At 29.1% G+C, this 25,101-nt stretch overlaps 2 protein-coding genes across 2 annotated transcripts; both read right to left on the reverse strand.

Moving 5' to 3' along the window:
* Positions 1-2,403: 2,403 nt before the first annotated feature.
* LOC107173054 (aminopeptidase N-like) lies at positions 2,404-10,391 on the reverse strand. The gene is made up of 12 exons (XM_015523412.2): positions 9,742-10,391; positions 8,651-8,806; positions 7,836-8,135; positions 7,565-7,745; positions 7,256-7,494; positions 6,997-7,174; positions 6,721-6,910; positions 6,381-6,661; positions 5,156-5,343; positions 4,891-5,061; positions 4,310-4,541; positions 2,404-3,022 (listed from the first exon to the last, which is right to left on the reverse strand). The coding sequence occupies exons 1-12, from the start codon at positions 10,281-10,283 to the stop codon at positions 2,525-2,527; spliced, it is 3,156 nt and encodes a 1,051-aa protein (XP_015378898.2). The 5' UTR covers positions 10,284-10,391; the 3' UTR covers positions 2,404-2,524.
* Positions 10,392-12,935: 2,544 nt separating this feature from the next.
* LOC107173025 (aminopeptidase N-like) lies at positions 12,936-21,273 on the reverse strand. The gene is made up of 12 exons (XM_089219336.1): positions 20,731-21,273; positions 20,477-20,632; positions 16,360-16,665; positions 16,110-16,290; positions 15,790-16,028; positions 15,480-15,663; positions 15,093-15,291; positions 14,731-15,008; positions 14,456-14,640; positions 14,213-14,383; positions 13,868-14,087; positions 12,936-13,535 (listed from the first exon to the last, which is right to left on the reverse strand). The coding sequence occupies exons 1-12, from the start codon at positions 21,222-21,224 to the stop codon at positions 13,152-13,154; spliced, it is 2,997 nt and encodes a 998-aa protein (XP_089075462.1). The 5' UTR covers positions 21,225-21,273; the 3' UTR covers positions 12,936-13,151.
* Positions 21,274-25,101: the final 3,828 nt, after the last annotated feature.

Consider the following 25,101-nt stretch of genomic DNA (forward strand, 5'->3'; position numbering starts at 1 on the left):
GTTGTTACTTGTTAAATGTTATACTTTATTGTGCGACCAGTCGTTAAATGCTGATAATAGTACTAAGTACTAACGTAAAAAAAAAAATTCTAAATCAATGCAATATTATCTTTTCTTCTACGATCATATTTAAATACACCCATTAAATTGTTTGCGTTGCCAAATTATTTGTGTTTCTTAGAAATAGATAGGTATCCAAAAAACATCATTTTCTGAATAACAAATCATAACATATTATGCCTCACCTGTAATGATGATTTGCAAATCACACACAATTTTAAAAGTGCTATACGATAACCTGACCTTTAGCACCATGTATAGGTACCATGAAATATTAACATTTATAAAGTTTTTAATTTTAAGAAGAAAAATTATTATATTTTAAACGGTGTTTTATTATGCTAGTACTCAGTCTAACTAAAACAAAAAAAAAACATAAATATCATCAATTCCTTTGATGACCTTCAAAATGTGTCGTACTTGCCGGTAGAACATGTACGTATCATATACGCATACAATATTAATGGTAATTAGTAAATACCACTAACCACTGATAAATTATTATATTATTTTTATAATTCTATCGCAGGTATTGAATCTTATATATGGATTTTTAAAACAAGTTTTGAATAGGTACCTATGACTTTTTTGGACTATATAATCGTTCAATAATACACCTATAATTTGTATTTGTTTCATAATATTATATTATGATTTCTAATTAAAAGTTTATTTTAACTTACAATTTTAGTATTGCAACAGTTTAATGCATTTTCGCAAATACATAACAATTTAATTATTCTAAAAATATTTTTCGACGTATTGCAAATTGCTAAGACGACGTTGCCCCGGCCCCACATGTGTAAAATTTTACATAGTCATTATTCAACTAAAAATTAAAATATTGTAAAAACAGAACAAAAGAACATAGATAATGTTCTTACCTGCAATTTTGATAATAGGTAAATTCACACTTATATAAATACGGACAGCAGACAGCACCCTATGATAATAACAAACGGAAATCTGGTCTCGTCCTTTTAATAGTATACACTATACATAGTGATAAGTGACAACAGATAATTTTATATCAAACGATATTATAATGTCATTGTTAAAATATTCCATAAACATTTATTTTAAAGGTAAATTTTATTTAAAGTAATTTTTTTATCATTTTCACATCAAATTTATTTATTTTTTACTAAGTACCTAACTGATATTTCAATTGTTGTATATCCATTACTTTTGATTAATATTATTCATCATATAATAACAACTTACCTATTTTCCATTATGATTTTATACTTGTTTATCTAATTAAGTTGGATATAATTTTATTTTCAACTTAGCCTTACCTACTTTTAATTAATACAATAATCAAATAATAATATGCATCACATGGTTATAAAAATTAAACTATATCTAAAATAAATCTAAGTATACAAGAGTGAGATACCTAATAAGCGAATCTGTGATTATTTAATAAAATATTTTGACGGAATTGCTCATTAGTTTTTTAGCGTATGCATCTAGTTTATCAGTTGGTAAGCATTTGATTAAAATGTTTCACTTTTTTTTTTTAATGGAAACCATTTAAGTATCTTTAATATTCTAATGAATGTATTGATTTACATTTTTTTATTATCTAATCTTATATTTATTTTGAATGTGTTTTTAAAAACCGCATAATTAAATATTAATAGGTACCTATAATTTTTCTTTCTGTGTAGGTAGCAGCTATACAGTGTACACTATTTATTCGTAAATCAGAAGGTATTACGGATGATTAAAAAATCGTTTGAATACAATCAATCGGTGTCATATTTTCAGAGCAAAAACCAGTGATATAAAATTGTTTTCAATAAATACAATATTATCGTTGTACTTATGCGTATGACGAATAATCCATAAAATGTACTATCATTGTTATCTTATTCTAAATCTCCATATAATAATAACACCACTTGATTTGCTCATATAAATGAGTAATAAATTACTTAACCAACAAAATCATATAAAGTTGAAAGTATTAATGGAATTATGAAGTTTGATTACTGACTATAAGGAATTACCAAGATTATCTATAGTAAAATAAATTATTTGTTTATTAAATACGATTAAAGCTAATATATAATTGTAATTATAATTTTAATTTTAAAAAACACAGGTTGAAATTAACATAAATAATTAACAATTATAATTAAGCACATATTTTGTATTGGGGTATAACTGGTTTCAGAATTTAATATTTATAAGTTAACTTAACAGTTATTCACAATGCATATATAAGCATGATAAAGTAATGTTATTTTGAACAATTTGAACAATTGGATATAGAACATATTAGGTACAATCTTTTATTATAACACATTTGAAACAAAAGCACAGTCTTAAGAACAATAAAAATTCAATAATAATTTAATGACAATACTTATAATAAATTCATGGATACAAATGTGATATATAAATATATATTTAAATTTATTATCCAAGAATATCAGTGGATGCCATTATTTTCTTACTATACATACAATAAGATCCTAGTTGTCACCAAGGTAACAACGATGATGACGAAAAACAAACTACTACGACATGACGACTGACCAGATTTATTGGGACACTTGGATATTATAACTGGACCTAGTGTTGGGTTGTCGAAATCGAATTGTGGATATGTCGACATTGGTTGCATAGGCCCAGTTGTACCAATTGACGACATAGTTGTTTCCGGTGACTTCTCGGTCGTGTTCGACGACACAGTCGTGTTCGACGTCACAGTCGTGTCCGACGTCACAGTCGTGTCCGACGTCACAGTCGTGTCCGACGTCACAGTTGTATCCGATGTGACAGTCGTATCCGATTCAGTAGTAATAAGTTCTATCGGTGCCCCTGTCCATTGGTTAATTGTGGTGTGGTAATATTTATACCACAAGAGATTTTGTTCTACTTGCACATACGATTCGTCGAATGAAGCTTTAATTTTTGGTGGCAATCCAGGTGCATTCTTCAACTTTATCAACTGAAAAATACGTTTATTAAATAAATAATAGTATTAAACTATTAACTGTCATACTCGTATTATTATTATTATTATTATTATTATTGTATAGCTTTTACAGACATATGTCAATCTGGAGGTCCATTTCTTGGCACCCCCACTTTGGAATTTTGAAACAAAACTAAGAGCCTTTTTTTGTGCTTCATTTGTGCTGATTTGTGCTGAAAATCTCAACATTTATGCTTTTGAACTTACTGAGATACGAACGTTTTTTATAGGGGGTGCTGGGGAAATGATTGCACCCCCACATTGGAATTTTTAAATGAAACCAAGAGCCTTTTTTTGTGCATCGTTTATGCTGATTTGTGCCGAAATTCCCGACGTTTGTGCTTTTGAACTTACCTAGATACAAAGTTTTTTATAGGGGGTGCTAGGAAAATGGTTGCACCCCTATTTTCATATTTAAAAATTTTAATGGTGTCATTAATTTGTGCATCGTTTGTGCTGATTTGTGCCGAAATTCTCGACGTTTGTGCTTTTGACCTTCCCGATATACGAACGTTTTTCATAGGGGGTGCCTTGGTTATGATTTGGCCAACTTTTAACCCTTATAACAAGTATCATATTCATAAGGCTATATTAAGGCCATAATAACCCTTAGTAAGAAATAGTATTATTATTATTTTGTAATTTGGTATAGTATAATTAAAGTTTTTACACAATATTTTATAAACTACCTATTAGTTTTTTACATGTATTTTTATGTTTACTTTTTATAATTAATTAAATTGTTGTTATAATATTACATGTGTTAAAAAACCTATATCGATTTATATACCAAAATTTCTAAAATACATGATCAATAACATAATTATTACAATATAATAATATAATATTAATAATGATTGTTCGATTTGAATATTCCATTTATTTAATAAAATATTTATCATAATAAATTGTAATATGATGTGTCAACTAGGTATTAAAATATTATATGTGTTTAAAAATGGTTTTCTTAGGCATAGTTAAAGAAAAAGTATAATGATTAAAATAATGATTAGCATTAAAATCTGGACTTCCCTAAGACCTTAACGTATATACGATTATGACATTTTCCATTGTAGAAATTAATTTCAAATCACATTTTTGACATGCTGACGTTTAACAACAATACATACGAATAGTATCCAAAATTGTAAGAGAATTTATATTAATTCTGAATCATTTGCCTTCTCAAAATAAACATATTTATACAATTTAATATTTGTTGATAATTATTCAGGATTAACTATTAATTTTGTCCCTCACCTTAGCTATTTCTTCATCAAGAGCTACTTTTGAAGCTAAAATCCTATACATGTAAGTAACAATACTCTCTCCGGTAGGTATTTGCCTTAGCATACGTTCTAGGTTGTTCATTAAGAAGTTCGTTAATGCTTCGATCCCTTGAGGTGTCAAAGACATCGCATCACATATGTCCTTGAAATCTTGTAAACGTACTGGACCATCATTATCATAGTCAAATAAAAATTCCAAAAATCTAAAATAAAATAAATAATAAATTAAATTATTGCTTTTGTTTAGAATAAACTAAATTGGTAGGTATACCGTATACATAACGAAGATAATAAAAAAACTAAAAAAATATTAATACTTATAAAATTGGTTTTAAAAATATATTTCAAACAAAAGTGTCTATTCTGATTACTTCTTGAAAGTAATTTTTAATAAATAATATAATTTCAACAAAATATTTAAAAACCGTATTTTTAAAATATTATGTTTACATGTGAAATAATGTTGCGCATATTTGAAAACGTTAGTTTTTTACGATGAGTAAATATATTTTCTTAAGCATCGTCAAATAAAAATTTAGTTCACATACTTACCGATATAATATTGTTGTGTCTTGTGAACAAGTCAATGCTGCTTGAGCTGAGTTTTTTTCAGAAGCTGATTTAGTGGTCGTGTATACTTTGAGCATATATTGCCACGTATCAGTGTTGTTACTAACTTTAATTCCTGTACACAAGGTAGCATCTTTAATGTCGGGTGATATCCTGATAAACAAAAATGAGAAGTAACATAAAAATAATGCTATAAACTATCAACCATAATATTTTCATACGTTATTGGTCAGGCTTTGAATGTTACCTTTCTCTATTCGTCCATTTATTGAAATTTATTATTGCGTTTTTCGTGCAATATTCACCGTCCAAGTAACAAGCCCATACAGAAAATTTATTCCAGCTCGTTATGGTCGTGTGGTCGTCAGTGTAATATTGGACTACTAAAAGTTCAGTTTTTTTGTAAATACATTCTGCCAATTTCTGAACGTAAGACTATAAATTGCAAACATACGTTTGGTAACATATTACTCATAGATTACCAATGTTGGTAATACTAATTAATAAGATAGTATATTAATAACAGTGTGGATTAGCACTTTATTACTGTGTAAGAATGAAATGTTGTGGTTGTTTGATTTTATTGGTTTTAATCAGTTAGGATTATACATCCTAACACTTAATACATAACAAAAAGTTTTAAACATTTTCACATAAAAAAAAGAATAATTTTAAAACAAGCACTACAAATTATTTTTAAAAACCTAAAATACAATTTTAAAACGTATAATTTGTTTTTAATTTTTTGGTGTTAATATACCATACTGTATGTCTATTATCGGTCACAGTGTTAATCAATAACAATAAGATAACATAAGACACAGAATACATATAACATGCAAAAATATTAAAAGAAATAAACTACAAAATATTAAGAGTTAAAATCGACTGAGCCATCTTAGCATACCTAATATAATATACACATTAATATTATTCTATATACCTTTTGAATATTTTAAATCTACGTTGATATAAAACAAATTTTGTGAAACAAAAATGTTTAAGAACAATACAGAGCTAAATAAAATACCTTGTATTTTATTCCTTGTATTCTCATGAACTACTAATTTATAGCAGATATGTTATATATATTAGCTTTGTATTCGAAAAATAAAAATAAAAAATACCTACAAAATCCGAACTTTGATCACGCTGGAGCCCAGTGCAATACGACATGTATTATTTTGATTAAACATAATACGAGTATATTATTGAAAATTAAATACGTCATTATTTTCAAATAGCGCTATATAACAATATAATATATTTAATTTAATTGGTAAAAATAATAATTTATGATGATTTTTATTAATAAAATATGTTTCATATTTTTATCGTTAGAGTAGGTATGTCAAAATCTCTTTAAATAAAAAAACAAAATTACATTGGTAATGCCTGTTTATGATGAGACACCTACAAAGATTTAATAATACGCACATAAGAAAGGAAATCATATTAATGTCATTAAATACCTTTATGTAATCGTAACCCTCAGAACTACGACGCATTCTTTCGACCACATATGACAAACAGTTGATAGCTGTGTACCACGGTATGTTATCGTCTTCTTTCATGAGATAGGTCGACAGGTTCAGAGCTAACGAATAATTCAACATTCCTGCTCTTGCAAGATTGAACGAGTCATCGATCAGCTGTGCTCGATTCAGAACATGTATATCTGTATATTTTGATTCATTCAACTGTTTTATAAGTTGCTGCCAATTATTGAGGTCGTAGTTCACCCTATAGAATCCTGCCGATAAAAAAATTCCATGAATAAAAACTCAAATAAATATTTTAAGAAAAAAATACCAGTGCTTTGCAAATTGAAAATCACCCATGTACAAAGACTTGAATCATGCAAGTACAATACTGACGTGTAAGGTTTTAGCCATCTAACTGGTCTTACGTCGTCAAAATTTCTCGCCAAATCATTAGTGTAGGTAAGACCAATATACCAGCGGGTAGTATCATCGTTGGAAGGCCAAACCGAAAAATGTGTCTAAAAAAAATTAAAATTATATATCAATTATTTTTGATATATTATAATAATATCCCATAGTGTGCTTGATTGAGTCTAATATTTACCTGAGTAATTATGTACGTATTTTTATTTCTAGTGACGTTTACCACTGGATAACCTGACTGATCGGTCCAAGATTGTATAAAATTGGTGAACGGCACATTGTCTGATAACTTATATCCAGTATCAAAGTAATAGTTTTCAAAAACCGCCCACAAATCACTTGGTGTTACTGCACCGTATCTAAATGAAACAATTTGAGGAATTGTAATACAAATGTGTTAAATAGCTTAATCACTGAACTAGTCATAAAATATGACGTACTTAAAGTTATTCAAATACAACTTTAAGGGTTCTTGAAAATTGCTCTCAGTTACTATGCTTCTTAACATTCTTAAAACTGCCGCAGCTTTGTTGCAAACCACTTCTTTAAATATGTTTTGGATGTCATCAGAAGTTTCTACAGAAGTAGTCATCGGGTGTTTCGGAGTCTGGTCAAAATCCATGGCAATCTGGTGTTGCTCTATGACGAATAGTTCTTCCAACCGCCAATCCTGATTCACCTAAAATACGATCCAATAAATTAAGACCACGAACGCAAACAGTTTTGAGAACCATTAACGCTTAACTCACCATTTCCAATGCGAAATATTGAAAATACCGTGCGAATCCATCGTTCAACCATAGATAATTCCACCACGCACTGGTCACCATATTTCCAAACCACTGATGGGCGTTAAGGTTTTGGATCAACATTTGTGACTGCTCTTTGAATTTCATTTTTGCATCGTCGTCAAACAACATGTACCTTTCTCTGTGCGGGCAATGATGAAAATACACACACAAGCACAAAAACCAATAAATCTATAATATAAAACCAAATTTTGATAACTGGTTTACATACCGATAAATATTTATTCCCCAGTTTTCCATTCCATCACCGTCAAAATCAGGTATCGACATGAAATCCATTTTTTTCAATTCGTTTGAACTAGCTGTGTAGTTCGACATGGTTTCGAACAACTTTGGCGTTTCTTCCGTAACATACAGCACTTGATTCAAGTAATCATTATATGTGTAAACATCGACCTCACTCCCTTCTATTGCATCTGATTTTTTCAAATTACCGACAAATACTCCAACTAAATACGTTGGTATCGGTGGTGACGTTTCATAATGATCTGCCCACCAGCCATAATATTCGCTAAGAGAATTAAATTATATAGATCGTTAACGCCCCATAGTTATAATTTTCAGCAGAAATTTTTCTCTCTTTATGTATAAACTTAATTTAAATTTTTTCGAGCTAATCAAAAAGAAAACCAGTGTTATTTTAATGTATACACATTATAACGGTTGACGTTATGCTATGAATATTTAATACTTTTGTTACCCGAATGATTACTCTTATGCCAATTTTAAATACTCTACGTGTGAGTGTGTGACCTAACGCGATCAAACATCCAATATAAAATGCCGTCAAACAAATAAAGTTGATCAATATTTTGTAAATGGTAACAATGTTAAACAGGGAATTATTATTTATGATTGTAGTTAATACATGTGTAATCATATAGATTCAAATTTTATAAGTACCTACAAAATGAGTAAACAAGTGAATAACATTAAAACGAAAAAATGAGAAATCAAATTTCTTTGAATCGTTTTGTTAAGAGGATGGCAGTTATAGTATATTTCTGAGTAAACTTGATGACTCACAGTCTCTGCGTGTTGTATAGAGGCATATTGGATAACGTCATCTGATATTCTTGTCGGCCCAGTGATATATTGAACGGAGTTTTATACTCAGGTTCGTCGTAACAAGGGAACGCTCTCCTAGCAAACGTGGACTTGAATTGCGACAAAGCCATCCATCTGTAAACGCAACATTAAAATGATATTACATCACACAAATATTATTAAAAAAAATAAATAGAAATATACACGCAGTCGTTCAAAGGGAAAGTAAAAAAACTAAATTTAATCGTTTAAGTTTAAGTCTCAGAAGTCATGTTATTATGAGTAAAATATATTAATATTAAATCAATTTTTAATAGATTTAAATAAAACAGTAAATATTATTTATTATTAAACTCTTTTTTCCTTTACATAATCATCATAAATAGCTTAAGGAACCTTTGAGTTCCAACACTGCCATCACAAACATATTCTATTCTTTTCTTTTGTATGCCATGTTTATCTGAACCCTTTCTTGAATTATTCTTAGATCCTTCATGACTGAGTCCCTCCATTTCGTTCTGGGCCTGCCAGAGGTCTTTTACCTCTCATTTCAACCACCAGTGCTTGTTTAATAATTCGGCCATCCGTCCTCCATAAATGTCCTAACCATTCAAGCCTTTTGCTTCTCGTATTTGAAAGAACATTTGGTCTTCCATATATTTCTTGTAATTCATTATTATGTCTCCTTTCAAAATGTTACGTTTCTCTGTTATATTGAAAGACATACATTTTTCTTAATGTTTTTCTTTCAAAGGTAATTAGACTCTGGTATTGTCCCTTGGTGGTTTTTTTTACATAATCGATTATTATATTTTCAATTGGGTGAAAATTAAAAAATAGACACATACATTATTATTGCATAATTACTTTACAGTTTCTGAACTGTTACTTGATCCTCGTCCTATTGTTTACAAGGAAAAAATTATTTAAGCATTTTATATTTTATTTCTTACAACTACGCGTGATATTGTATCTGAACCTAAGTTTTCAACTCTATTACCCCCCCCCCCCCCAAAAAAAAAAAAAATTTAAAAAATTGCCACTTATAAATCAACATTTTCTTGACTTACTTGGTTACACCATTCTCCTTGTACATGCTCCTGTAGAAACCAGTCATATCAGTTCTCAGCAGTCCCTGGAAAACTATCTTCACCTGGTACCTTCGGCCGGTCAATAGATTGTTCGCTGCATAGATATTAAGAATCTCAGCATCGTTGTCTAATTCGTATGAGTCCACCGTCTGGTCTGTTTGGGTCTTCATCTCAGTAATAGCCACGCTCTTAATCTCCATATCCTTGGCGTTCAACGTCACATTTTGTGTGATGGAATTTATGTAAATAAGGATCTCCACCTGGCCACCAAATGTATATGAATCTGAGCCTTTGTCATACTTTGGCACTAGCCGCAAGCCATACGCTAACGGCCGGGTGTCACGCGGCAACCGGTGCGACGACGATGAGTCCGATTCAGCTTTGGCTGGTTGATTTTCTGCATAGCTGGCAATCGGATGAACTGCGATGAGTGCAGCAATGAGTGCAACGATTTTTGTTATCGTTTTACAATACATTTTTGTTGTTGACGCCTCTGACGATTCCGTCAAACAGACTACCATTTTCTGCTGACACTCCAAACCGGATCGCAATTAAGGCCTTATCTGTTTGCAGTGTGCGCACTCAAACTGCGATATCAGATAAATTTACAATCAACGCCCCCACTATTTTGGAGGGCTTTTCTGAATCGAAACATTATTTCGTATACGCAGATTGTTTTGAACACATCCGAACACAGCAGAAAAACACATTCCTTTTCGTTCACAGCATTACTGTTAGATAAATACAACTTGTTACAACAATTAACCAACACAAATAGAATAACTTTTCTAAGTTCTCTATACATTATATATAATAATAGCTTAAACTAGATGTAAATCATTTGATAACTAAAAAATATTGTTAACCCATATTTAAATTCTAATAATATTTTTAAATTAGAGTAAATATACAGTAATAAATAATCATAGTAGGTATACTGTATATTAATAAAAACTATTATTATGAAATGTAATGATATACTAAAGTACTCACTGTTTAAGTACAGTGTGTGAAGATAACAAAATACACTTCTATGTTGAAATAAAAATACACTTGAGCATGTCAAGTGGCTTTATGATCGAGTGATTATTTTATAAAAGCAATAAGTTCTCACTAACGGCTTTTAACATATTCATTACGTGTTTATTGAGTTTTTCTGATTTGATTGTTTTTCTAAGATTTTTATACTTTGTCTCAAAAGAGAATAATCAGTTAGCTGGCCGATTTACGTCAGTGTTGAGATTCTCCTACCAACTTTTCCTATGAAAAAGTGATCACATGGTGCTCAACACGCCAATCGCAAACAGTAATTGTTCTTTTTTGAAACAGGGTAAAGTAAGACCTAAGATGAATTCAATCAATGAAATACAATGTAATTTATTTCTACAAAATCATTTTATTTGGCACTCCAAATTAATAGCACGTTAGCAATGAACATTTTTTACAGATACTAGGACTCATTTTTGTGTTTGATGTTATTATATAATTTTGTATACATTTATTTATTTAATATACATTGAAATAAATTTATAAATTAGTCAACAATAATAGTCTGGTATTTCATTATTATAATTTTTAAATACATACCTATGTGTTTTCTAAAAAATGTCATAATTTCATGCACTTAGCTTCAACTCAAGGACTGAATGCAAACTCCTCGATAATTATTATTTATTAAAATAATTATTCTATTTTCAACAGCGTAATTTTTAATTCTGAGTATTTTCATATATTTACTTTTGTTATTAAATATTGAATTGTTAGATTAAATTAAATTATGTCTATAGCCAATAATCCATTTTGAATACTTCTTAATACTCATTTCAAATAATTCAATTTCGTATAAAATCTTGAGATGTTAATATTAATAATATAATTATAATACTTTTAATTATTAATATTTTTAAAATTATTAACAAATTATTCAACTAAGACAATATTGCAATTTTTGTGAAAGGTATTAAGAATTAATTAGTTCTATAATCTTATACCAAGGTACAGAGAATTCCAAATAAATAACCAATTCATTTTTTATTTATCTATATAAATTAATAATTATCATGGTTATTGTATGTTTAATAGAATTTGAAATACTTTATAGGTATTAATAATAATATTATTTTTTCTAAATTTGAAAAACTATACTTCAAATCTGTACAAATATCATTATATTTACCGAATAACAACTTTTTTTTAGAATACTAGTTATTGAATATTTTATTGATGTAGTTACTTTGTACAAAAAAGGTTGAGATCAATTCTTATATAGATTATAGAGATGCAATATCACATCAATACGTTGAACAATTATATACATTCTAGAACATGATCAAAATGAAAAAATTAGTTACTTTTATAAATACAATTTGTATGATTTGCACTATTAACTTTAAAGGTTTAAATACTTAATACAATATTGACATTAGAATTTCACATACACATTTTATTTATTTCAAAATTTCCTCGTGAAGTATAAAACATCCCATAAAACGTAATTATATAGTGTGTATTATGTTTTATAGGATACCTAATATGTAAATAAAAGTGTTTAAGGTAAACGTAGAAAAATTTTGGGTTAAAGCTATGTTATTCACCGCTGTAGATAAATGTAATGTCACACCTCTGTATGTCTATTATAGTTTCAACAGTGTTCTATATAAAATGATGTAATCCCTAGAAGTATGCCCAGTGAGGACGGGACTTCGGTAATAACAGTAAGTATAAACTAATGTAATTTTGTCCCGGCAACAGTAACAGTGATGTTTACTTGTTTTTCTGAGATTTATTTAAAACTATCCTCTCTATTATTTTTTTTTACCATCTTTATAGGAACTTAAATAAAATACCTAAAAAGTAATAATAATAATAATTATTATTAATGATATTATCATATATCATGCATCAATATTAGTATTAGTTATCTCATCTTTCTCATCATACGCTTCTTTTGTATTTTGAGTAAGTCCTTGAGATGATTATGGTATAGGTAGGAAGGTACTAGGTACTAAGGTTCACCTGGTAACCATTAATTCGGTTCTAGCTTGGACTAATTGCATGTTATCTTATACTATATTATGTTGATATACTACTACATGTTTTATCTAACGCTCTTATAATTTTAAATTGATCTTAGATTATATTCTTTATTCATTAAACTAATATAAAGTTTAGAATAACTATAACAATATACGTTTATTTATAAACATTTCATATAAGTATTTACATTTAAGAGTCTTATTTATAAATATTATTATAAAACCGGATTTCCTATCTTTTTCATTTTGACATGATAAATGTGTACGAATGCCTGAAAGAAAACAGAATAAGTCACGTCTAGGGTGGTTATCACTTACCATGGACTAAAGCATTCGGTTTCATGAGATTATTCTTCACAAAATATAAAAATATGCCTTTAAAGCTATCAAAATGGACCAAAGCAACATGATACAACTTGTATGCACAGGCGCTGTTGCGCTGGATGGTTTTAATGTGGTTGTCGTTACATATTTAGTAACTGGCACGGGGGATGTGGTAGAAAATTCCGTGGTACCGATTGAGGTTGTAATAGACGTTAGATTAGTAGGTATTTCAGTCGATGTGCTCTCGGTTGGTATAGTTTGAGGATCAGGTTCTTGATTTTCTAACGCCCATTGGCTGATTCTATCTCCATACTTATTGAACCACGCTAGGTTATCATTGACATTTTCATACGATTTCTCAAATGACGATCTCACAGAGACAGGGGCAGTAGAATTGTTTTTCAAACTTCTTAGCTAAAATAATTTTTAACATAATTATTCATGGTAACTGAAGTCGATCAATTTATGTTGATACATTATATAATGTGTGAAGTCAACAAGTTAATGTATTTTTTATAACTGAGATTTTGAACAAAATAATCAAATAAATAGCATATGACAGGAATTGTTACTAAAAATAGAACATGATATACATAAGGATTTTATAAGGAAAATTATAAGATTAAAATAGTTTTCTGTGAAAAAAATGAAATAATAATTATAAGATGTATTATGCGATGCAAACATTGTTTGCACATTAGGTAGATGAAAGAGTAAGGAACTATAAAAATAGATCTAATACTAACTTTTTCAGTTTCATTATCGTTAGTCATCTTGGTGGCTAAAGTTGAATAAATGCTGGTTGCGATGCCTTCGCCGTCAGGCATCTCATTCAAAATTCTATTCAGATTAGTAGATAGGAATTCGTATAAAACATCAAGGCCTAACGGTGTTGCTGATATGGCAGATATAACAGATTTAAAGTATCTTCTCTCAATCGTACTATCTAATATATGGTTAATGTACCTGAAACGAAATTAGCAGTCCTATTACATTTTGCGAAGAAGGTTCAAAAAAAAAAAAAGGCTCTAACATTTTAAAAATAAATGTATGCAGTATATAAACTGAGTGTATATAATTTTATTACATACGTATTTAATTCTGTTCTGTTAGTAGAACATCCAAGAGCCAACTCAAAAGACATTTTTTCTGAAGTCGATTTTGATTTTTTGTACAATTCAAATATGTTATTAAAGATCGATGAATCATTACTGTTCTTCACTCCAACGCAAAATGCCACGTCTTTGATATCAGCTGGTATTCTGTACAATACCATTATTTAAGTTTTATATTTGGATGATCATAGCCGGGTACTATAGTAGAAAGTAACTAACTTCATTCCGGCTTGCCATTTATTAAAGTATTCTTGTGCTTTCATTGTACAGTATTTATTTTCCAACCTACAGGCCCACGTCGAGAAAGTTTCCCAAGCACTCATCACCTTAAAATCAGTGTTGCCACTCGATACGAGGGATTCAAGCTTAGTATATATGGTTCCCGCCAAGTTGCTGACATGAGACTGATTAAAAAAAAAGAAAAAGATGCATAATATGTAATCTATGACTGTAAATTAAGTATTGTCATCATTGCGCAAAATATCGATGCTAACCTTGAGGTTTGCGTATCCCTTGTCACTGCGAGGCATGCGCTCTAATAAATAGGCAAAGCCGTTCATTGCCGAATACCACGGTGTAGTGTTGTTTTCGTTCTTCAGGTATTTGGACAAATGCAATGGCAATGAATAGTCCAATCGGCCCGACCTCGCCAAATTAAAAGCATCGTCTATCAGCTGGGCACGGTTGAGGACGTGGATATCGTTGGGTGTATCGTTCAGCTGCTTGATCAGTGCCATCCAGTTGTCGCTGTCGTAGTTCACTCTGTACAAACCTGTTTGACAGACGGAACGGTTATTTGAGATCGATTATTTTTCGGTTTTTCGGCTGTTTTTCGGCCGTCATAACCATTACTTACCAACGGATTGTAAGTTGAAAATGTACCAACTCAAATTTCGGGGGGCCGTTATAACAGTTGACGCCGATTCTTTATTCGTCCAAACGGATGGTTTTACATCACTAAAATTTTTAGTCACATCAGTTGTGAACGTAAGACCAATGTGCCATGCCGCTGTTTCGTTGACGATTCCATCGGTCTTATTGATATAAAACTGGCTCTGTATATTAAAGATATAAATAAATTTAAATTCAAATAACTTTTTGTGCTGAATTTATTTAAATTTATGATCATCATAATATATTATTATAAGTATCAAATTACTAATTAGTTATTAGTAATTAGGTAATATTCAATATTAAATTAATTATATTTAATATTAGAATTATACATGTATTTTTTTTTTACTTGAATCACAACAAATGTATTTGTAGTTGTGTTTCTCATTATATTCAGTACCGGATATCCTGACTGTAAGGTCCAATTGGACATGAATTCGTTTACCGTCAATTTATTCCCAATGCCATGATTATATTCGTATAACACATAGTCAAATGATGAAAATAGGTCTGAAGGCTCTGCCACACTTTGACTATAAATAAAATCCAACAATCATTTCTAACTTAATTTTATACGAATCAATATTTAATAGGAATAATATAGACTTTTAAATGTTTTTAACACTTAATATTGGTATGAAAACATATTTAATATATACCTCATAGTGTCCAAGTAATGTTGTAGGGACATTTTGAATAAATGTTTGGTCACAAACGTATTCAACATTCTCAAAACCAAAGCTGCCTTTTTATACGATATTGGATCAAATACGTTTTTAATCTCTTCAGGAGTGCTCACGGATGCAGTTATTGGATGTCTGGGCTTTTGGTCATATGCCAATGCACCCTGAAACGCTTCGATCACAAACAGTTCTTCCATTGGCCAGTTGGGTCTCACCTTTTCCGACAAGGGCAAACGAATGTTTAAATAAAAAATATAATATAGACATTATGATAGTATGTATTTTGTATTTTATACCATTTCGGTGGCAAAATATTGAAAGTACTGCGCAAAACCCTCGTTCAACCATAAATAATCCCACCACTTACAGGTGACCAGATTCCCGAACCATTGATGAGTGAATTCATGTTGTACAATTATAGACGCACGCATTTTCATTCTCGCTTTCGAATCATCCGATAGCAGCAGATAGGTTTCCCTGCAAAAATTAAAACACCCGGAAAACAATAATATTGATCGTCAAATTTACTCATCCGTCATGTCTTACTGATAAACATTGATTCCCCAATTTTCCATCGCCCCAAAACTCAAATCTGGTACGGCCAATAAGTCCATTTTAGGCAGCAAATATGACAAGCCTGTGTACTCTTCCAGTACACGTAAATGTTTTGGAGCTTCGTTAATTACGTACTGGGTTTGATTGGATAATTCTTGATATGTGTAAACCGTTATCGCTGATGAATTGTACTTATCATATATTCTGCTTGGTACAAATTCACCCACGTAAATAGCAACTAAGTAACTCGACATCCTAGGTGTTTGTATGAAGTAAACCGTTTCCGATTGATTCAAACTATATTTGAGATTTTATTATTAATAATTGTTCAATGACATAATATAATTGAAATTTCATGTTTTAATTGGACAATTTACAGCCATGCTAATTTTAAGTTAGAAATTACATGGTAAATCGTAGATCATAATATTTTCGTTTTATTGAATTAGTGCTGATTATTATTTTTAGTAATGTATTTAATTAGTAATTACCATATTAAATGGTTCTTTTTATATTAGTTTGAAAATGTTATTTTATTATAATTATTATAATTATTTTATGCTATTCTTTTTTATGGACGCTAATAATTATTTAAATTAAATTCAAAATGATTGAAATACAATACAGTATTGAACTTCGAAGTTCCCTTTTGTAGTTTAAGAGATACATTAGTTATATCAGTTTTTAAGACATTTTGAATTTCTTAATTTCATATTATTTATATATTAGATTAGATTTTAAATAATATAGCATTTTTAACCACCACTTAGTATAGTTTAGTGTGTTTAATTTATGAAACACCGCTGGCACATCAATATACATTATTGATTCATGGTGAATCTGAACAATTTTTATTTTTTATGAAATATCATGAAAATATCAAGTAGTTATCTTAAGTCAATATTAAGCGTAACGCTTAAAGCGTTTATAAATATACGTATTAGATTTTATAATACGAATATTTTAAACATTACTAATTGAATGATCATCATTAAGTATAACTAGTATATTAATTTACAACACTAGTTATATGCTATGCTCTATAGAAATACAATATACATGGTATATTGTTATGTTGTCTAATTGTAAATATCTTATGTATTTTGTTAGACCTATTTTATTCCTGACGTTTTATTTGTATAATACAAAAAATAATAAATTTGTTTAAAACACATTATTTATGTATTATATGACACTTTTTACTAACTATTTGTTATATAATAGTGTTATAAACTGTTCGATATTCGATTAATATGTCACCTTAAGCACACTTTGATCATAATATAGTACACATTAATTGCCTAAAATGTCAGGTACTCAAGCGTAAGTAATAAAAAAAATTTACAAGTACCTTTATCTTGTCGATTAACGAGACTGCTGTTTACTTTTTAAATGAATTATAATAGTATTCACAATATAAGATCAATCTTTTTATTTAATTTTAAATATAAATGGTTATCAACAACAATATGACCATGATAAGCAGTTATAATTAAATCGAGTGATGTTTTCACATCATCATTTAAACTCTAAGTAGAGCAATGAATGTATTGGTTTTACAATGATTGAGGTTTTAATTTAGTTTATTTATTTTATATATATATATTTAGAACCTGAAATTATGTTTTAGAAAGTTAAAAAATATTTTTAGTCATTAATTTTGAGAAAGATTTGTGGTAGCGAATTGAAAAGAATTATTATATCGGGGGTGCAAGTCTCCAGTACTTTTGAAACTAATCATGATATTTCCACAATGTTCAACAAAATCGAATTTGATTTTTTGCTATAATTAACAAAAAAAACAATTTTAATTACTTAAAAAAAAATTATGTCACAAGCTTGAAAATTTAAAATAAATTTATCATAAGCTACTCTTACAAAAACAAAAAAAAAATTCAAAAACCCAGTCAAAATTATTTTTATGTATGTTTGAATTACAAATTTTGACATATATTTTTAAAATGACGAATATTTTCAAATAATTTTGTTGTTATAAAAATGTATACATTTAATAATTATTTATTTTAGAGCCTTGTATTTTTCAAATACAAGGTTTCTTCTAACCTTAGTTCACATACATTTTCAATAATCTTCATTCAAACCATATGAATGCATCGATTTTAATCCTTTTTTTTCATGACGTTTTAATTCTTATTTTGTTATTTATTCAAAATAGGTATTTAAATTAGGTTTATACATAGCTAGATACTATATATAGGTACTCACATCTTTCTATGGTCCGTCAAAATTTACTTATAAGTTAATAGCAATAAAAAATTATACTTAAAATATATTTTGGCACAATCTAGTTCAATTCTAAGTATTAGTATTGGTTAGTACCTAAATTACTGTTCACTATGATAGTAATATCAAAAATAAGGCTAACTAACCGTTTTTGCTCAAAATATGTTTCAGCGTACTGTAAAACATTATAATAGTGATTTGTCTTGAATTCAATTGTATTTACTCCAACCATTTTAATAGTGACCTACTTACTGACAAATTTTACACGAAACATACTAGGCATCACTCTGATACATGATTGACTTCCGCATTTTTTTTTTAAATATCTACAGCGTTAAAATAGTACTGTTTATGAGAATAATAAAAATGGAAAGAAAATTGTCCAAGTAAACAACTCACAATATTTTGCAGAACTACTGAATATTATTTATAGTAATTACTCAATCACATCATATTGTTTTTAAATTAAAAAAAAAACAAATTACTCAAGCCTTGCAATCACTGAATGAAATAAAAACTATGAAACCAACATAAACTGATTAAGAATAGTTTGAATAAGATGAATCATTAACGATGAATAGTTTATAAGGGGAATAAACTCTAAATGACTCATTATTTATTCGTCGTACGTTATTAAATATAAATAATAATACTAATCAAATGTGTATTGATTTAAGTAAAAAAGTGAAATACATTCTCTCAATCAATCTATTTTAAAGATTCATTTATACGATTCTATTATAAATCTCTTAACACCAGAATTATACATGTAAATATGCATACATATTAATATATATTATTCGTCCATACATAAAATATATAACTGTGTTAAAAATTAATAATCCTTGTCACCCAAATTCAGTATTAATGTAAAATTTCTATACATATCCACTTAATATAATTGGACGGCATTCGGTGAAAAGGGTATAAGTCATTTTTTTGTCATTTTGACGTTATGCATCAATTTTGTAGGAAATTTCACGCCGGATCTAATGGTGGCACTGCAAATAGTCCACCTGTTTTAAATATTGTGTAAATTGCATATTGTGTGATAAGGCATAAGTTAAAAAGTGTTAAAAAAAGTTTGTGAAAAAGGGTATAAGTCAATTTTATACTACCTAGATAATATATTTTGTATTTTGTATAGACGTAATTTTTGTTTATAATAGGGTTATTTAATATTTTATTGTTATAATACTTCGTTGCAAGACGATTTCCAAAAGAACGGCATTACTTTTAAATTCGGCACGAAGTAAGTACCTACCTACATTTTTTTTAATTTAATGATATATTACCTAACCTTTGATTAAAAAAAAAATAAAAAAATATTTTAAGATTACACTTCGATGACTCAACATTTAAATATCTTAATTTATTTATCGAATTTCAAATGCAAAATGATTGTTATAAATTTAGAGTAAATTAATCTTTTATAAAACTTCAATAAAACAATAATATTATGCTTCTCCTTTACGTTCTATACGGTATATTTTATGTATTTTAAAATTTTAAACTTTAAAACGAGCTGTATATTTTAACGATTTAAATATTATTTTATACCTTTTGGTTAGATTTGAAATAAAATTATAAAAATAACGCAGAAATGAAAGCACGCGAATAATGTTAATTACTCTATAAACACTATTAATAATAACGAATTGAATTAGAAATTAAGAGGAACATTAATATGAAGTCATACGTTGTACATATATTACGCAATTACGTCCATGCCACCCCTTGCCAAATAATTTCATTTCGTAAACTTCCATAACAATTTACATTAATTAAAACGATTTTAAAATACACTCAATATTTCAAGTTTGATTCAAAAAGTATATAAAAAAAATAATATGATCACGCTTACCCCTGTTGAATATATTGGATTGGCATGTTGGACAGAGCAATATGATGCTTTTGTTTGACCACCGATATGTTGAATTTTGCTTTGTACGCGGGTTCATCGTAACACGGGAACGCTCTTCTCGCATAAGTCGGCTGGAATTGCGTCACAGCTAACCACCTGTTGCGTTTCGTTATGGGACCATCAGAATATCGCGTAGGTATAATTCACCGTGCAAATCGTCATAACAATAATTATAATAACAATGCTGTACTTACTTGGTCGCGCCTCGCTCCTCGTACGAATCCAAATACAAACCGGTCATGTCAGTTCTTACATTGCCGGCGTAAGTTATCGACAACCGCAGACACTTACCTATAGGGACGGACCTAATAAGATGGATTTCAAACTGTTCGTCATTCGTCAGGTACAACCAATGGCTTATTTTTAAATCCAAAGGCCTCGAGACGTTTGTTATATCTGCCACCGTCACGGCGGTCACGTTCAGGTCCTTGAGATTCACTGTCACGACTTCGGTGGTCGAAACGACAGTAATATCTATATTCACTTGGCCTCTGAACGTTAAGTTATCGGTACCGGTGAAGTTCTGTAACTCGAACCGTAAGTCGTAATAATCCGGAACCGTAGTTCCAGGCAGCCGGAACACAGCGTTCGTGGTTTCCGCCAGACTCGTATTTCCATCGTGTCCGCTCAACTGCTGCACCAGGGCATGGATACACAATACGTAGACCAAAAAATATGTCAACTGCATGATTGCAGCTGCAACGCACGAATAAAACTTATAATTAACTGCGTCTAATATACTATTATAATGTTCTCGTGTAAAGATACGTCGGACTCGTATTAGTTTTATCTTATCTAGTTTACTAAATGCAAGATTCTTCCGTGTTATAGGTAATACAGCCATTCACCTCCAAAGAAGTCGATGTCGAAATTGTTGTGTCATTTCGGAACAATTTACGACCCTTCCTCTAATCGCAGTAAGTAATCCGTTAACAGCTCACCACTTGAAACGAATTTCATTATATCATATTATGTTTGAAACTTTTATTCCGTCGTATTTGAATTTCTTTTATGTCATTCCAGTTTATATCATTTCTCAATTTCTGATTTTGTCCCAACATAGGTACTAACGAGCAAATGGAATTTGATCGACGAACGTGCGATATATCTTTCGTGTTTTTTTTTTCGTTGTGTCTCTAATAGAGTTCACTTCTTCAAAAGTCGATAACCCTCATAAACTACTCCTGAGTCAAAAGTATTCAACCATAGGACCATGTCTGACACTGTTTGTATAATATTAAACATAACACTCAAATGATAAAAACGTCATAAGAATTAGCTTTTTATAACTTCAAACGCTCATACAAAATGAACGTGAAATAATATTCAAATAAACTTCTTTTTTTAATGTAGAAAAACTTATGAGAAGCCTAATATTAACTTTTTTTCAATTATTCTCGGTGCTCCACGCGCCTATATTTAATTTTACTGAAAAAATTCGCGAAGAAGTCACAGCAACACAGCTCACACCGGACTGCAATAAACGACTCGATAGTTCATAGTTTATCATCATTCAATTCACCGAATAATAAATCATTTGTGGCATAAAATTCTGGATATTTCACTAATTTTACTCGCTATATACTCGTATGTATAAATATAATTAAGCTTATTATTTTTATATTTAATAGGTTTATATTATTATTATCATGTATTACAGTCACAATATTACCAATGATTTATTTTTTAAAAATTCTATTCAAAAATAATAATAATATAGCCCATATCGTGTTAAGAATATACCTAATATTATGTTTGTTACCAAATTAAAAAAACAAACCCAAATACTATATGGTAACGCAACTTTACGCGCATACTAAGATTGATATAAATATAGTAAAAAACCTAGATATTATAATTTCCATGCCGTACATTATTTTCAACGAATTCATCTCTCGGTGATCACGGACGTTACGGAAAAAACTTTTTTTTTTACCTAAGTAGGTTTTTAGGTTTTTTGATGATAACTTACGATTTTAATTTAATGACTATACTTTTTTTAAGGCGTTATAATAAAAATTCAACAGATTATTTCGATAAGAACTTGGTTTTTATTCTACTGGATGTCTGGATTACTTATTTTGGTGTTTAAACATATCCGAACATATTGTAAATGCTTTAAATTGTTTATATTTGGGTTTGTTAACATATATAACACTTGAACATTTTTGTATCCAATTCTAAAAATTTCTAATTCAATAATTACAATGTATTATTAAATACAATTTATTAATTTCTCTCTCTCTCTCTCGTCGGTCTCACTGCTACGATTGGCGACACCGACCCTAACCTAACCGACTACGCTGACGTCGTGACGTGCCGGGCCTGGAACAGCGGTCTCTCCCATTCCGGGTCTCCCCTAAAATATAGTCGCTCGTTTCCCCGGCGCAACAAAAGTTAACCGTACATTTTCTATTGGCATAGTTATACACCAAGTCTTGAGTTTTAAAATTTTATTTCATTCACGAAGTTGTTTAGGCATTACCCAAGCTATCAAAATTACAAACTATAACTTTTAACGATATATTTATGGCAATTAAATAATAAATTAAAACATTCACCTAACCAAGTATAGGTATACCTATTGTTATAACAATAAAACGGAACTCACATTATTATTTGTTCTATAAATGTTGTATAACTGTACACAAACACAGATAACAACAATAATCTCAAACTGTAAAATTACAAAATAATAGTTGTTATAACTTTAGAATCTTCATACACAATTTCACTTATTGAACCACATAATATTTATTAAAATATTTCTGTATGTACATTATAAATACTAAAACTCAGAAAACCTATACATATATATTATACATGAATAATTTAAGCCTTTATCGTATTATTCAAAACGTATATTTTTGAAATATTTAATTCTTATTGTGCCCAATAATACTGTTTTTCAAATCACAAAATGTACATTGAGACTATTGGTAATGTATATTGTATGGTTTTTTTTTTGTACTTACAAAATGGCTCTCATATTATTATGGTATTTAGATTATTATAATTTCCTAAATATACTATTTTAATTATTTATATATATATGAACAATAGACATTTGACTTGATGAGGACTACTTTACTTAGTATAATTCTAACCTCCTCATAATATGTCCATCTATGGATAAAATTTACCATATTATAATATTGGTTGATGTGCAAGTTGTACTGGCTAGTTGGAAAACAATCCATGCTACAGATCTGGTACACAAACAGCTCTTATACCTATGTAGCTTTCATAATTTGAACTTATATGGCATGTGATTATGTGGTTGTGCAAGTAAATCCAACATCAATGTGTAAGACAACGTTTTCAAAATTGAAAATATACCATTGGCTTAGCATACCAGATCAATAGAAATTAACTTTTCTATCAAAATAATGTTGGAAGATATCATTCATCCACAATAAAACCATAAAAGTCTACCAGCAAATTTGCCAATAGTTGCATGTACACCAACACAACTGTTAAACATCATTTTACCACTTTCAAGACACTATAGGTGACTTAAATGATTCAAAACTTCAAAAAGCATGTCTCACTCTCATTTTATCATACCTAAGTAATGAATTTATTCAAATTCTGATTTTTTGATTTTTCAACTACACATAGATTTAGCCTTTACCTTTTTAAAAACAATGTTTAAATTTAAACTTCATAATGATTGGTGTGAACTCAAAAAGAGCCACTCTAAACTTAGTTTAAAACGTAACAATCATTTTCATGTAGATGTAGTAAGTATATTAATATATATTGTATTCAATTATTAACTGTACCTACTTATAGAAACTATATGAACATATTATCGAAAATTTAATCAAACATTTAATTAAGACTTGTTACAAGGGTATATGATTTAAAATTTTTATTTTTATTTTTGCGTCACTTCAAATCTTATACGCTATTTAATTTTAAAAGTATTTTTTCATTTATTTTGATAATTTTTTTTAACGTTTTTTTCTTCTTTTTTTATGTATATTTTCTAATAAAAAGTATCTCACACTATAGCCACTGACAAAATACTAATATTATTTTTCTTTTGTCGTTTTCTCAATTTGTATTAACTTTCAAATTTTTTCCAAAAATAGGTTTTTTTAAATGTTCTTTACTGCAGAACGATATAAATATAGGAATAAGTAATATATTTATATTTTGTTATATATATATCATTCTACCTACTACTATAGGGTATTGACCATTGAGGTAGTTTAGCTATGGGATTAGCGCTTACAAAAAGTTTTCTCATTAAATATTATCATGGGTGATGATGTAATAGAAGAAATGTGTGACGTTGAAATGTACAATTTTAAAACTTATACTAAGCCCCAATAATCCATATCAATGTCAATATGTATAAAATTTAAAAGTAGCCCATGGATTGAAACATCTGTTTGTTCGGTAAGAATTTTAGAGCCACTCCGTATCTGATGAGTTTACTTGATAAATAAATAATTATTATTCAATTCTCTACGCCAATCTAATTACGTATTTCTTGAAAGTTGTCATTAATACATTAGTAATACACTGCTGGAAAATATATACTTTTCATGTAACAC

This window comes from Diuraphis noxia, unplaced genomic scaffold (genome assembly GCF_037042655.1).
Source record: "Diuraphis noxia isolate RWA-SAM2 unplaced genomic scaffold, SU_Dnox_SAM2 contig0002, whole genome shotgun sequence".
Classification (NCBI taxonomy): domain Eukaryota; kingdom Metazoa; phylum Arthropoda; class Insecta; order Hemiptera; family Aphididae; genus Diuraphis; species Diuraphis noxia.

Coding starts and splice junctions, on each gene's coding strand:
- LOC107173054 (XM_015523412.2), bottom strand. CDS start 10,283: ATGGTAGTCTGTTTGACGGAATCGTCAGAGGCGTCAACAACAAAAATG. Junction 7,495..7,564: donor AATATTTCGCATTGGAAATG/GTGAGTTAAGCG, acceptor ATCGTATTTTAG/GTGAATCAGGATTGGCGGTT. Junction 6,911..6,996: donor ATACGTACATAATTACTCAG/GTAAATATTAGA, acceptor AATTTTTTTTAG/ACACATTTTTCGGTTTGGCC.
- LOC107173025 (XM_089219336.1), bottom strand. CDS start 21,224: ATGCAGTTGACATATTTTTTGGTCTACGTATTGTGTATCCATGCCCTG. Junction 16,291..16,359: donor TGGGGAATCAATGTTTATCA/GTAAGACATGAC, acceptor TAATTTTTGCAG/GGAAACCTATCTGCTGCTAT. Junction 15,664..15,789: donor CATTACTTGGACACTATGAG/GTATATATTAAA, acceptor TTTTATTTATAG/TCAAAGTGTGGCAGAGCCTT.